General features: G+C 34.5%; 1 protein-coding gene across 3 annotated transcripts in view; it reads right to left on the reverse strand.

The window, feature by feature from the left end:
* Window positions 1–790: 790 nt before the first annotated feature.
* CLINT1 (clathrin interactor 1) overlaps window positions 791–15,356 on the reverse strand; it is a 59,831-nt gene continuing 45,265 nt past the window's right edge. For 2 of the 3 annotated variants that reach the window (XM_061424194.1, XM_061424196.1), the window contains 4 exons: window positions 11,228–11,302; window positions 7,435–7,727; window positions 5,751–5,955; window positions 791–4,798 (listed from right to left, as the gene is read on the reverse strand). In XM_061424194.1, the coding sequence (XP_061280178.1) occupies window positions 4,452–4,798; window positions 5,751–5,955; window positions 7,435–7,727; window positions 11,228–11,302 (920 nt within the window). In that variant the 3' untranslated portion in view covers window positions 791–4,451. The remainder of the gene's footprint in view (window positions 4,799–5,750; window positions 5,956–7,434; window positions 7,728–11,227; window positions 11,303–15,356) is intronic. The other variant, XM_061424195.1, reaches the window with a different exon arrangement.

The following is a 15,356-nucleotide window of genomic DNA, read 5'->3' on the forward strand; positions in this document are numbered from 1 at the left end:
GGCTTCCATAGTTGTGGCTCGTGGGCTCTAGAGCGCAGTCTCAGTAGTTATGACTCAGGGGCTTAGTTGCTCCACATCATGTGGGATCTTCCCAGACCAGGGATGGAACACATGCCCCCTGCATTGGCAGGTGGATTCTTACTGTGCCATCAGCAAAGTCCCTAAAGTTTCTCAGTTTTTATTTCAAATACAGTTAATATCATTAGCTATGACCCACATAAACAAAAGCTCTTTGGGGTACTCATTAATTAATGGCATTAAAGGGATCCTGAGGTCAAGCTACTCTATACACCAACTATAAGCACTTTTATCTCAAAAACAATGTGTTTGGAGCATATAAAGAATACAGATGCAAGATGGACAGTTAAGAAAAATCAAATGGAAATGTAAGGTTCCATAGTCCAGGACTCCATTATTTAATGTAATGACACTTTATTGTTTTTATCTATTTTTTTGGCTGAGCCGTATGGCTTGTAGGATTGTAGTTCCCTGACCAATAATTAAACCCAGGTCACCACTACAGTGAAGTGCTGAGTCCTAACCACTGGACTGCCAGGGAATTCCTGACATTTTTTAAAGAGTAACAAATTATAATTGCCCATCAGAACTTTCAAATCCATCCCAAATTCCTGGGAAAGTAAACACTGAATTGGCTGCACGCTGATTTCCCACCTACTGGGGTAAGCCAGGGCAGTGTGACAGGGTGCCAGGAGTACAAGGCTGCCACTATCATAGAAGGAAGACACTTAAGAATTAAGGTTATAATGAGGTAAAAGTACACATAAAATTCTTTTTAAAAAGTCTTTATATCAGACTGCTTCTCTGGATGTTAGAAGAACAGTAAGATCTTAGTCAACAAAATTGCAAGAAGTCGGTAGAAAAGTTGAGATCTCTACTGCTTCTAAAAGCTGTGAACATTTAACAAGGGTTATTTGTGTGGCAAATCAAGAGCTCACTTTCATAGTTCTCCCCCTTACATCTGCACTAATGCAGTAAGTAGGAGTCAATACATTAACAAAACAGCTCATTTACAACTTTGTTAAAAATAATTAAATGCAGGCAAATAGGAAAATCCTCAATTAGAAATCAACTTAGTCTCTCAGGCTTTAATTTTTATTTTTGGTTGTACTGGATCTTCGTTGTTCTACGTGGGCTTTTCATTGAGGTGGCTTCTCGTTGTCGAGCACAGGCTCGAGCGCGCGTTTCCGTAGCTGCAGCACACAGGCTCAGTAGCTGAAGCTTCCGTGCTCGAGTGCAGGCTCAGGAGCTGTGTGGTACCAATCTAGTCGCTCCCTGGCATGTGGAATCGTCCCAGGTCAGGGATTGAACTGTTGTCCCCTGCATTGGCAGGCAGATTCTCATTCACTGTGCCACCAGGGGAAGTCCTTCTCATGCTTTCTTGAAAAGTGAAAGTGTTAGTTGCTCAGTCATGTCCGACTCTTTGCAACCCCATCGACTGTAACCCACCAGGCTCCTCTGTCCATGGCATTCTCCAGGCAAGAATACTGGAGTGGGATGCCGTTTCTTTAATTACACTCATATTCTAGGAATATGAGGTTTTGGGGTTTGACATATGGGTTAAAATGACATGTGGTGAAATGGTTGGCACAGTGACTGGCGCATAGGAAGTTCCTGACATTGAAGCACATTTACATAAATGATAAAGACGAGACGCAAAGAACAAACATTTACAGCATATATGTCAGTGCTGCTGATCTCACCATTTAATTACTCAACACTTTTAAATTTTAAGTTCATTATAGAAAAAAATATGAGGGCTCAGAAAAGTCAGATAAATTGATCAAGGTGTCACACAGAAAGTGAGAGGTTAAAACAGGATTAGATCTGCTTCCAAGTCCATGCTCTTTCTACAATGCAATGCTATCTCCTAGGACAGCACACAAAGCCAGTTTGTTTCAGAAATCTATTCACCATTAAGGTGTGTTCTGTGCTTAGGACAGTTAGCTTTATTTCACTATTTCATAAATACTTGAGAGAAAAAAAGTATTAACTCTTCCTTCCAAATATAAGTACCTATAGGCCTCAATTTATTAGTGACTAGCCCCTAACCAATAGCATTATGGATATCATTCAGGCAATTTATTAAAATTAAAAAAAAAGTAAACATCCCAAGTACTATACAAGACCACTGTATACATTTATGGTTCCTGAAGATCATAACAGAGAAGTAAAAAACATCTGAAGAGGGAAAAAAAGTAAATCTGGAATGGCAGTGGAGATTCACACAAGTGTATGTAAATTGCAAGAACAGTAACTAATTCTCCTTCACTCCCCCAAATATTAAGCAAATATTCAGAGATAAATCATTAAACCAAATGGAACACCAATGAGGCAAGTTTTGTTTTCTTTACATGGGCTCTGAAACAAAAACTACTAGTGAAACAGCAAACTGTATGTTGAGACACAGTAATAACTGAGGTAGGGGCTCACTTCTGTCTTCAGAAGTACAACACTGGAAGAAGCCATAGTATAAAAAATGCTTGAGATAAATCTCAGTTTTATTAAAAAATTTTTTTTAAACACAAAAGTTTAGAAACAAACTGTTTAAGGACCGTATATATTTGAGAAGGTGATGCTATACTTCTCAATTTAAAGAAAAAATTCAAGATTACAGATTTCAAATATCAATGAAGATACTCTCCATGCTGCTACCAGAGCCTGGTTTGATTGCTCTGAAGTAACCGCACTTGAAAGCTCCTATTCTTTGAAACTAATTTAAACACACTGAATTGTTGAAAGATTAAAAACCACAGTCAGCTAATTACACTCTCTCTCATCTCTTATTCAGCAAATGAATCACTTTTCATTACTGCTTAGCAGAAGTACATGAATTTCTGCCTAATTAGAAATGTTGTAGATGGAACATTAGCAAAAATGGAGCAGGTCAGGATATCTTTGCTGCTTCATTTTTAATTCCTAACAGTAGAGTCTGATAGGAAGGAATAGAGAAGTCATTAAATAATTTTAAATTATTTATAAAAATTACTTTACCCAAATTATAATTATTTTTTCCCCAAACGGTCTCAAATGTCTAACATAATGAAAGAAAAAGCAGTTCAACATTGATTTTAATGAACATTTTAATGTTATGTATAACAGAACTTTATGAATACAATGGAAACAAAGTTTCATCAATTTAATTTAAAAAATTTCAACACAAAGTGGGGAGGTAATAATTTTATACCTATATTATTCATTTTAAAAAATATTCCCAGCTTGAGGGTGAAACAATTTTGCATTCCAAACTCTAGAATCATGATTTTCATGTGAGCTTAATGCAGAATTACAGCAGGAAAACAAAAAACATCTTAATTAATTTCCTTTATTTGCATTAAATCAATAAAATCTTTGACTGCTACAGGTCTCCTTTAATAATATAGATATTTAACTTGCCTCTATTGGAACCATATTGCTAATGCCATATTATATACACTCAAAACCAAAACAAAACAATACTGTATAAAATCTAAAAGCCAACATTGTTGAGTTCTTACATTTATATTTAAGGTCTTAATGAATTTTCACCTTTTCAATTTTTTTAAAAGACACCAAAAAAAATAAATATTTTTCTCTTTTGACTGTTCCTGACTATTACGTGGTGGCTACAGGGATAAACATGGAAGGGAAGTCTTGCCAAGTTAATCACTGCAAAGTGTAAATAATGACTGCTAAAACCAAAAATACTGGAGGTTTTTTTTTTTTAAAGGAAACCATAGAGCAGTCCCGAAAAAAATATTTTTTCTAGTTCTGCACAGGATAATTATAGCAGAAGAAATGGGAAAAGTCCCATAGCTGTCACCAATTGCTTAAAGAGGTTTTGTTACAATAAAAATTTGGATAGTATAATAGCAGTGTTGTTGGAACATTAGCAAAAGTATATACATTCCAGTTACCTTTGATTTAGCCATAATCACATATGTATGCCTTTTTTGGACAAAAATATATATTTTTATAAAAAACTGATCATCCAACTTTAATGATTTCATATATGGACTCAAGAGTGGTAGTAAAAGGAACAGACCCAATTGTGACAAGGTGATTCAGGGACAGAAAAATCAAGTTCTTCAGGAAAAGAAAAGTATAAAATTAGAGATTCAAACATGTTTATTCAGCCCTATTCTAGTCTTCCCACATATTATGATATTAAAATTGGCTCTTCAATTTATAAAGGCTTTCAACAATTTCACTACCCCATTTGTGGTCTCACTGGAAAAATGTTTCAGACTGCCTCATCTGAAGTGCCCTTGCCTGGCCATCTAAAATACTAGACATTTCACTTTTTTTTTTATAAAACAGCCTTTTTGGCTCTTAATGTAGGTTTATTTTAATTAATTGATAAAAGAAAGGGGAGTTGATTAGCATTTTCCATCCCAACATCACCTATCTACACCGCTAAAAATCCTTCACTCAATCTGTTCCTTTATATTCTCTTATTTGCTAAAGTTGGCGAAATTTGCAAAGGCATCTTGCTTGGGTTGCATAGTTCCAGAAGTCATGGCTAAGTTGGGCATGCCCATTCCCATTGTGCCTGTCAGGCCCATCCCTGTAGTTGACATCCCTATGTTCATATTCATGCCCATCATGCTCTGGTTCATCACTGGACTATTTCCAAGAGGGGCCATCCCCATGGTGCCAGTCATCACATTGGGCATGCTCATAGGCATGGGTCCCCCCATCAAAGGATTAGTTTGAGGCCGGACAGGAAGCATGTTCGATGGAGAACTGAGGTTTACAGCTCCGAAACTTTGGGTCATCATATTCATAGGCTGTTGCATATCTAACAGAAGAAGAGAGACAAAAGAACTTTACCATTCTGAATAATCTTAGACTTAGAGAGCAGAAAAATAATACAATCTTCCTGACCATCAATACTTGTAAGCCTCAATAAAATTACTTCATAGTGATTTTATAAGAGAAGTCAATTGTCAATTAACTTGTATTGATTACTCTTGAGAAATATTCAGTGGCTGTCAGCTCTGGTTTCCCCAAGATGTAGAAACAGTAAGAGTGGCCTGGGGGAAAACATCAGGCAATTTAAAATCATTCCTATAAAATCTATTATTGAATCCAACGTAACAAGTTGTCAAGAGCTATTGTGTATCAAAACCTTTAAAAAGGTTTTATCCTTTGACTTGCTCTATTTTTAGAACATCATACTAAGGGAAAACAATCACAAGTACAAAGATTTACACAAAATCATGGAGTTATTTATGGCAAAAAGCTGGAAACAATGGAAATAGAGGAACTGCAGAGTAACATGATGGATAACTATAAAGATTCAAAAGTCATACTTTCTTAAGAATATTCAACATAGGAAAAACAACAATTTAATGTTGAATGTGAACTCCAAGAAATATAGACATAACACTCTAAAGCATTAAAAATGCGGTTAGCAAAGATGGAATGTGAAGAAATATCAATTAATAGTGATTATCCCTGGATTATGGAGTTCAGATGAGTTTTGTTTCCTTGACATATCTGCCTATGTTAAAAACAGTATTTTTTATTTTAGTGATCAGGCTCCTAAAACTCACCATCATACAATAAATGTTATCATGCTAAGACCAGAATACAAAGCAATTTAATGCGACAGAAGGGATACCAGATCTTATGTGAAAAAAAATCTTAATGTGAACACAAAGCTGCCTTCAGTACGTTTTAAAGTAGTCCTGGCATAAGGGCAAAGGATTACAAGTACACAAACAAATGGATGTCTTGCAGTAACTTACTCTGTTGTTGAATCATTGTATTGAGTGATGGCTGCTGGGGTTTGGAAGGCTGCATACCAGGTAGTAAGTTGTCTAGGCTGATGTTTACACTGGGGTCAGACCAAGTAGAGGGCAGGGTTTTGCTGACTGACTTCTGGACCATATCTGTATTCTGATTATAGAGAGGATTAGGCTTCTGCAGCACTGTGCTAACATTTTGCAAAGGCTGGAAAATAGAAAAATGCTCTAAAAATTAAGTATCTTATCTATAAAGATTATGAAATGGCAATTTAATCACAGTAACTCCAAATACTGATATATACTAGACTTTGTAATAAACTTCTGAAACTTTTAATGTTCTATATTAAGGTCTTCAATACCCTTCCTGTACCACTAGCCTCCCATAATATTCCTCCTGAAGTCCAAATCATATTTGGAGAAAAAACTAAGATATTTATATTAACAATTATCCTCCCATCACCCCAAGTCTAGCAGCCACCATCCCAAGGTAACTACTAACTTCAGGTTAGTACAACTTTAAGGAAATACAGAAGTGGAAATTTATTCTTACAAAATGGAATTCAGGGTATAAGTTCTCATGCTAAAAAAAAAAAAAAGCAAAATCATCAAGACAGCAAATTATACTCCAGAAAACCCGACTGATATATTCTTGCTCCATGTACATTTCTATTCCCTAAAGTGAGCAACACTAGTGGAACTTGGTATAATATGGACCAATTCAGGAGAGATTCAGGAAAAAGCAGCAGAGGTACCTGGTAATTACTACCAGAATAACTGCAGCAAGGACAGAAAAAGGGAAAGAGAGAGGAGTAGGAGGAATAATTAAAAATGGACCAATGCAAAGAATCACAACACAGATGCAATTAAGACTGTAAATAAGTAGACTGGCTTTATGATGAGACCATACGAAACAAACACTATAAAGAATAAACTAGCTTGGGCTTGTTCAGTTCAATTTAATGGCACTGGTATGGGTTTTATGTCCTTTGTTTTTAATGTTAGGTCTAATATCTGTCATACAGATGAGTCACCTTTCTGTTTCTTTCGTCTCTTCCTTCATCCTAACACCCCAAAGAAGATAATCTACACATTAAAGTGAATAATTAGCATCATAAGCAAATATTCTGAATAGCCTGAGTCAAAAATAGCAAGTTCCTGGTACAACTCAGACAAATATACACTTGTTTTAATTCTAAGTGAGTATTAGGTGATTTAGATTTAATTTTTTAAAGTGAATTACAAAGTTCCTATTCAGTTGTTTTTCTTTATGAAAGTGAGAGTTGAAAGCCTATATAAACATTATATAATGTATAGGAGGCCCAGAATAGGGAAGAACATTATTTTAGAGAATAATCTTCTGTATTAGCAATATATCTCTATTCCTTCTTCTTAAAAACACTTTTTAAACTATTAAAATAAATACTATTTGTTCAATAAAATTTTCAGCAAATGCCTCCTCTGTGAAAGGTATCACACTTGGCTTTGCAGGGACAGCCAGATGGGTGAGACAGCCTTGCCCTGGAGAACCAAATGACTATTCCAGGGGAAAGGGCATAATGCAATGTACAAAAGTAATCTATGTATCACATACTTATTTTTCTGTTTTATGCCAATCTTCCGTTAGATTAGTCACAGCACCTCAAAAATTATGAACTACCATTTCCAAGGGAGGCAGGTAACTTACCTGTGATCTTGACATGGGCAAACCCAGCCCTACGGTATTAGTGCTCATCATGGAGAAATTCATACTCTGGGAAGATGTCATGGTTGCCTGTGATGAGCCCATAAGATCAAATAGGTCTGAAGAATTTGAGGCAGCTGGAGGTGGGCCTAAAGCTGGTTGTGAGCTACTGACAAGCTCTACAGCTGGCTGTGAGGCACTGCCGAAGAGCTCGCCACTGGCAGCAACAGGGACTGATGGGGCTTGGTTGAAGGCACTCCAGTCACCAAAGTCTCCATTCCCACTTGTTGCTGTTACTGAGAAATAAAGAATGGTAAGGGTAAGAAAGTTTCGGAGATGCTGAGAACAAATGTAACAATCTACCAACTGAAACAAATTAGAGCTGATCTGTGTCCATCCAAATTAGCATCTGTAGGTACCATCTCCATCTGGACATCATTTTTTCTCATGAATATTCCATGAGTGTTATTTAACAAGGTGGCAAAGAAAAAATAAAAACTTCCACATATAAAGTAAAATCCATCTCTGGCCATTGGCAGGTCTAAGGTAACACCAAGAAATGATAGAAACCAAAAGCATGCATATCAACTATGTTTCTAGCTAAATTAATATGAACTAGCCTGCTGCTGCTGCTGCTAAGCTCCCCTCAAAACAAGAACAAAACTCTAAACTGGTTAAACCTTTTGCTGGGAGGGTTCATTCATTATTTGGAAAGGGTCAAAGAGAAAAGCAAGCTATGACTTATACCATCTCATGGAAATAAAACCCCAAATTCATTAAAACATGAAACAAAAATGCAACGAAATTAAGAGTAGGACTAGTAAATTTCTGTAAGAAGTTCTCACCCATTTGGCCATGCTTCCACTTAAAATATAAAGGCTACAGAGAGCTATGATATTATAACCTTAGAAAACTGCTCACTTCAAATGGAACTGTTCAATCTATTTACGTTAAAAAGTGGGGCAAGTCTTAAGAGGGGAACTCATGCTAATTTTTTTTAAAAAGGAACAAAACTATCACTATGCTTCAAAGTATAATAAGTTTAAGAACTTAATGTATTTAATAATATAAAAATTAATAGATTAATTAATAGACTGAAATATTTTAGAGAATGGACTCTGTCCCTAACTGACTGTGTGGCCCTACTTAATCTTCTATATGCCTTACCTTTGGATTGAACCTGTGCCCCCTGCAGTGGAAGTGCAGAGTCTTAACCACTGGATAGCCAGGCAAGCTCCCTGTGCCCTACTTTTTAAAAAATCTAAGTTGAGAGGATTAAATAACTTAATATATAGTAAATGCCATTTAAGGTTTGTTATTGTTACTTTGGATTAATTGTGAAAAGACAGAGGTGAGCTCAAGTGTCACTCTTTCCTTCAGGAATGCCATATAAAAGTGTAAGTCAAGCTTCTAGAAATTCTGCATACAATATTAAGTATTTAGAACACAATAAAGTCAAGTTATACTTAAAAAATTTTTTTTTAAGTTAGTCTATACAAAATAAACAAACCTTACTTCAAGAAAGGGACAAAGAGATACATATGAATTAATGGAAGTTGAAAAAAGCAAAGGTGAAGAAAGAGCTACATGTGAACTGTCCTCTGAAAGTGAATAGTGTGCAGTTCCGAATTAATCACACCATTGCTTTGCTATCTTCACTTACAACTTGGAAATGCATTTTGTCTAGCCTAAAAGGTAAGCAACCACCATAATACTGTATCTCATTATGCTAAATATCAAAAGAGAACAATAACATTAAGTCTTTACAATTATATTCTTCTATTACCATATTATATTATAAGCACCCTCAAAAGAGAAAATAATTCATTAGAAACCCCAAGCTGTATCAACAATTTAATGTAAGAACTGGGCTAATATTCATTACCTCAGGGTTTTGCTAAAACATGTCTTTGATCTTCTTTACAAAAACGACTGAATTAAGAGTTTTACAATTAGTTCTATATATTAAACAATTTAAATTAATTTAAGGAAGACTGCTGGATAAAGGTAAACTGTATGCTGATTTTCTATCTGCTTGATCTAGAAAAGAGAGTAAGAATGGAAACTGGGGCAAAATGTGTTGCCCCTTCTGAAAACTTTATCTGAAATGATTAATCATGAGAGGAAGAGATTTCTAGTGAGGCATATATTGTTCAGAAATGATTAATCATTGTTCCAACAGTTTCAGCCCCTTGCGTAATGGTGATCAGGTTATATTAATCACATGCATACAGATGAAGAGATGCATCACTTACCAACATTAACATATTTGAATTATCTGCATAGTAGGCAACTTTATATACATAAAAACTTTTGAGAATTACACAAGCAGCCTGTAAAACTGGGGCAATGTTTATTTTCCACTTTGATTTGTCTAAAGTAAGGTATTAATGTTTAGAAGTCATAGTCACACTTTTAAAATGAAGCACTTCATTACTCCACAATGCTAATTTCTGGGAAATACTTGGAATTTATACAAGTTGTCCAAATAACGCAATTCACATTAAAAACTATGTAACTTTCTTCCTAAATCCTCACAAACCTAAACTAGCTGTTACTAAATATAAATTTTAATCTAATTAATAATGGGGACATACAACTCTACTTAAAATAAGACCGAGTTTTTTCTCTTTGCCTCACCTCATACTTACGATTTTTATATGTAAGTTTTTTATATTATCTCTCAAATTTGAGACTGACCAGATTTTATAGAAAAAACAAACATTAGAACCAACACTTTACAACCTAAGAGACACTTAATAATGAACTTAAGACTCCATTCTACACATTTCTATAGACATTATAAAGAACCATGACAAGAAGCATTATTCCCAATCTTAGAAAAGGTAGAGGCTCATATATATGGCAGAGGCAGTAAGATAAAACATATTAATAAAAAAGGGAAAAAATACAAGCCCTTCACTCAATACATGATGTTTAAGTCTGTATTTTGCTTAGATGTTAAAACTTTTTTGCCATTAAAAAAAAATTGAGGTCTAATTGATATGTAACATTCTGTTAGTTTCAGGTAGACAACATAATGATTTGATCTTTACAAATAGTGTGAATCGATCACAGCAATCTAGGGTATTTTAAAATTTCTTATTTAACTAACATAGAATGAGGAAGTTTTATTTTCTTCACATTCAAGGATATGTCAAAATGAAGTTCAGTTAGTTTTCATAAAAATTCTCTTAAGATACCTAAATTTCAAAGAAATGAATTTTGGCAAAATAGTCTGCCCAATTCCAATGTCCCTGAATTTCATTCAAGAAAATCATTAATATTTTCTTTTGCTAAGATGATATTTACACTTATTCACACTCCTACCCACCTACCCCCACCCACTTCCTCCCTCCAGAGAAAACGAAACAAGAGTCACTTATGAGTGAGGAGAATTTTATTTAGGTGTACCTGAGTAGTTTGCAATGAAATTAATTCATTGGGCACATTTAGGATACTGCTGCTGCCGCTGCTGCTAAGTCGCTTCAGTCGTGTCCGACTCTGCGCGACCCCAGAGACGGCAGGCCACCAGGCTCCCCCGTCCCTGGGATTCTCCAGGCAAGAACACTGGAGTGGGTTGCCATTTCCTTCTCCAATGTATGAAAGTGAAAAGTGAAAGTGAACTAGCCTAATAAAATACCTTTGTGAATAAATTCTTTGATAAGTGGGAATTACAAATACTACAAGTAGAAAAATGGCCGAAAGAAGCAGATAGGGAACAGGGTGGGGGAAGAGCTGTTTTGGTAACCTTTTCATTGCCTCTAGATATCTGGCCAGTCAAATCATATCATACCTTGGGAAGGGAAGTTGCCTGATGCAGCAGCTGAGCCAAAGTCAGCAAATCCTCCAAATAAATCAGCTGAGCCGCCTAGAAATTAAATATGAGGGAAAAATTGTTAGGACCACAGCACAATTGATAGCAGTTTTATTAGGAATCTATTTTAGCACAGTACTCAAAAATTACTCAATATATTAGACCCCAAGACCTATCATAAAAGCTAGTTAGCTAAAAAAAAAAAAAGCTAGTTAGCTGATCTAGCTTTTTATGCCACCATGTTCCCTTTAAGCTATCACCAACTCTCTAACACCCTCAGTTCTGTATCTACTGATTGATACAACTGTTATTAAAGTTATCCCTTACTTAAACACTTCACAAACCTAATGTAGGCATACCGATTATCTGGCCAATCACGCCCTATATAAGAATCTTAAATGGATGCTAAAACCTGGGAAACATGTTTCAGGGTAATAGGATAATCACATATTCTCAAATCATCACCCTACAGATTATTTAAAAATAAAAAGGGATGAAGCTATTTTTACAATGCAGAAATTAGATGGATACCATCTTAAACAATGTCAGGTGCTCAAACTTAATGTCACTAATAATTGGAGAAAATAGTACTCATAGGCCTTCTACTTTAAAGGACTAAAAAAGAGATCATCACCCATGTAGAAATTTTCCCAGAATATTTAACCAGAATCCAATCATGAGGAATAAATCAGACAAATACAAATCGAGGGACATTCTGCAAAACAACTCTCCAGACTTTTCAGAACATGTCATCATAAAAGACAAAAAAGACTGGGACCACTCCAGATTAAAGAAGCCTAAAGGAACATGACAAGTAAATGAAATGCATGAAATGAGGTAATTGAGATACCAGGGAAATGTGAATATGGTCTATTATACAGTAATACTGTTTTAATGTTAAATTCCCAAAGTATGATCATTATATTATGATGATAATGATGGAAAATGTCCTTGCTGTAAGGAGACATATACTCAAGTATTTTAGGGTAAAATGTCACAATGCTTGTAATTCTCTCTCAAACAGTACACAATAAGAAAAAAAAAAAAAAAGAACTAGAAAGAGAAAGAAACTGTGACACATTTTCTGCAGCTTGGTATTTAAAAAAATAGAAACAGGAAAAAAAAAACTTTGAAGTTGATCTGCACAGAAGTCAGTTTTAATAACTACAGGAAAAACAATGAATGCAATGATTTAGGTGGACTTTTTTTCTCCTACCATTTACTTGCAAATACTTGCATTTTTAGTATTTGAAAAAACAGTAGCTTTTTGCTACTTCCAGACTCGTGTTTCTAAAGAGGTGAGATTCAAATCATAAGGCTGCAGGTCAATCTCTGCTTGCATAACATCACATTCTCATACAAATTTTCACTTGTAAACACTACATAAGTAAGAATATTTCCTTTTATCTACAATTTGAAAAGTAAATTTTAAATTCTACTTCCCAATTCAGTTACCAAGGAAATAGCAATAGTCAACCGATCTAAAACCTTAAATAGCTGTCCTTGTTTTTTGTTTGTCCTTAAAGATTTCACCTCTTAAAAGAGTCACAACCTTAGAAATTTAGAGCGGCAGTTCAATTATAGTGCTTTTAGTGTTATGTGAACATTATATAGGTTACATCACAGCTGCTTAGCCTGCAGTGCTTAGAAACTAGCCAGGTGGGACTAGAACATCTGGGCTGCACTCAAACACCACCAGGGACAGCTTCCAACATCTGGTGCCATTTCTGAATTGTCTTATCGCTGCAAGACATTCTGCCCCATCTGCTACACTCAACTGGGTTAATTAAACTAGAACCATCTCCCCTTCTTAATAAATGGCCAGCAGTAATGGAACAAATCAGTTTCCGATACATGTATACTTGGTATTTCTTTTTAATGCACATTTACTATAGTCACCTATCAGCAGGTCTAATGAATTCCTCATTTCTTCACCTCATAACAGATGCACAAATTCACATATATACCCATTCACCATGAACTAATAACTTCCGTGAAGGCCGAGGTTCTCTACTCTGAGCAACAATTACAGCTCACATGTCTACTTCTGCTTTATCTAAAGATAAATATCACAATGATTTCTCTCTAAAGGTACATATGTCATAATATATACAAAAGATGATGTGTACAAAAGATCAGTGAGCTATATTTTTTAACTATATAAACAAGCACCTATGATCCAAGTATACAGTTAGGTAACAGAAAGAGAATCTTTTATTATAGCATTAAGGGATTATTAATAGAAGGAAAACTGGGGATTATTTTCATTTTCTTCATTTAAGCAGTGAATAGATATCAATATGTAATTTATTATGCCAAATAAGTTAGGGCTTTTCAAATCTTATCCAGTCCGGGCTACAAAGAAAATTCATGCTGTGAAGAAAAGCACTGAATACCGTGAAATCGTAACTTCATACTGGTGACATGTTTTATTTTTGTCACATCCTGAATTTAATATTTCAAGTGATAATCTATTTTAGTTATTCTACTGCTCTACCTTCTAACACCTAAACTAAAATTATACAATGTTCATAATGTATCTACAGCAAATATTATTATTTTCTCCAACCATACTATAGGGAATTTAATTTCAAATATCACTAATTTAAGAACACTGGAGGGGAAAGAATAGAAACACAAATATAAATATTTTACAAATAGAAGCCACCTTTCCTTGAAAGGGATTTAACTCTTCTACATCTTTTCAAGTACTGCAGATTATGCTTCTACTTATGTTTTACATAATGTGATCCTCAACTTTGGAAACTATCTCAGAAATTAAAAATCTTTTATTTCATTTAGAAAAGTTTCTCACTCTGAGAGGGACTATCCATACCTATATGCATGTTGTTATGCATACCAATGCTTAAATTTAACAAAATTTCTATATTTAAGCATTTTTCTAGATAACATCTATCTAAGGGAATTTAAATAAGAATAATGTACCAAAAATTGCTGCATGGGGAAGACTGCTAAATTTCACAATAAGAGCTATCCTTCAAGATTCCCACATGAGAGGTGTCATTATAAATGAACCATTTCCATCTGCCTTTTCAGGGCAGCAAGGAGGTTATTTACAGTCACCAGCTGGGAACATGTATTTCCAAAGCAATACTGTGAACAGGAAAAACACAGCTGAACTAGACAGTGCTTCAACTACAAATGGACATTTTCTTTAACAAAGAATTTAATCTAGATTATATTTTGAAAACTTTTGCAAGAGGCATTTTAATAATACAAAATGAAAATGCAAAAAATTATAAATATATGATGAATAACTAATATAAATAAGTTTTTTACAAAAATAAGGATAAACAACCCCATTTTTTTAAAAAAAGGACGAAGGAAATGAATAGACAAGTTACAACTGGCATATAAAACATGAAGAGTTTCAAATTCAGTCATCAAACATGTACAAAATAAAATGAAATATTATTTTTCTCCTTACCAAAATGCAGTATTTTCAAAGATACTATTTCACTACTTTTATAACAGAGAAAAGTTTGGAAACAAAACCTAATGTCCAAAAAATAAGACGCTGACCAATCAAGTAGATTACAGCATATTTAATGTTAAGATTATAAAGCGATTAAAGGTATGCAAATATCAACTATCGTTAAGGAATGGTCATGAGATTTTAAGTGAAAAAGAAATTACAAAAAATGTAATAATGAAAAAATCTTTATCTAGAAGCCTGAAAAAGATTTGAAAGATAATGCTTAAATATACTGACTGATAATATAGAAAATATAAAATAAGAATATTCACCCCAATTATTAACAGTTAACTTTATCTCAGTTACAGTGAATTATTTTCCATAAAATTTCTAAAATGAGCATAATTAATTTTAATTAGTGAAAACAGAATATGGTAAAACATTTTATTTTTAGTAAACTTGGTTTAAACTAGAGACAACTCCCATGAAAATTCTAATATATAAATTGGTTTGTAACAACCAGTAACTTGGCTACCTTCTCCAGGGGATCTTCCTGACCCAGGGATCAAACCCGGGTCTCCGGCATTCCAGGCAGATGCTTTAACCACTGAGCTACCAGGGAAGCCCATATCCATGTAAATATCCTCAACTAACTAACTGGATAGAGGGTAA

Source organism: Bos javanicus, chromosome 7, assembly GCF_032452875.1.
Source record: "Bos javanicus breed banteng chromosome 7, ARS-OSU_banteng_1.0, whole genome shotgun sequence".
In the NCBI taxonomy this organism is placed as follows: Eukaryota; Metazoa; Chordata; class Mammalia; order Artiodactyla; family Bovidae; genus Bos; species Bos javanicus.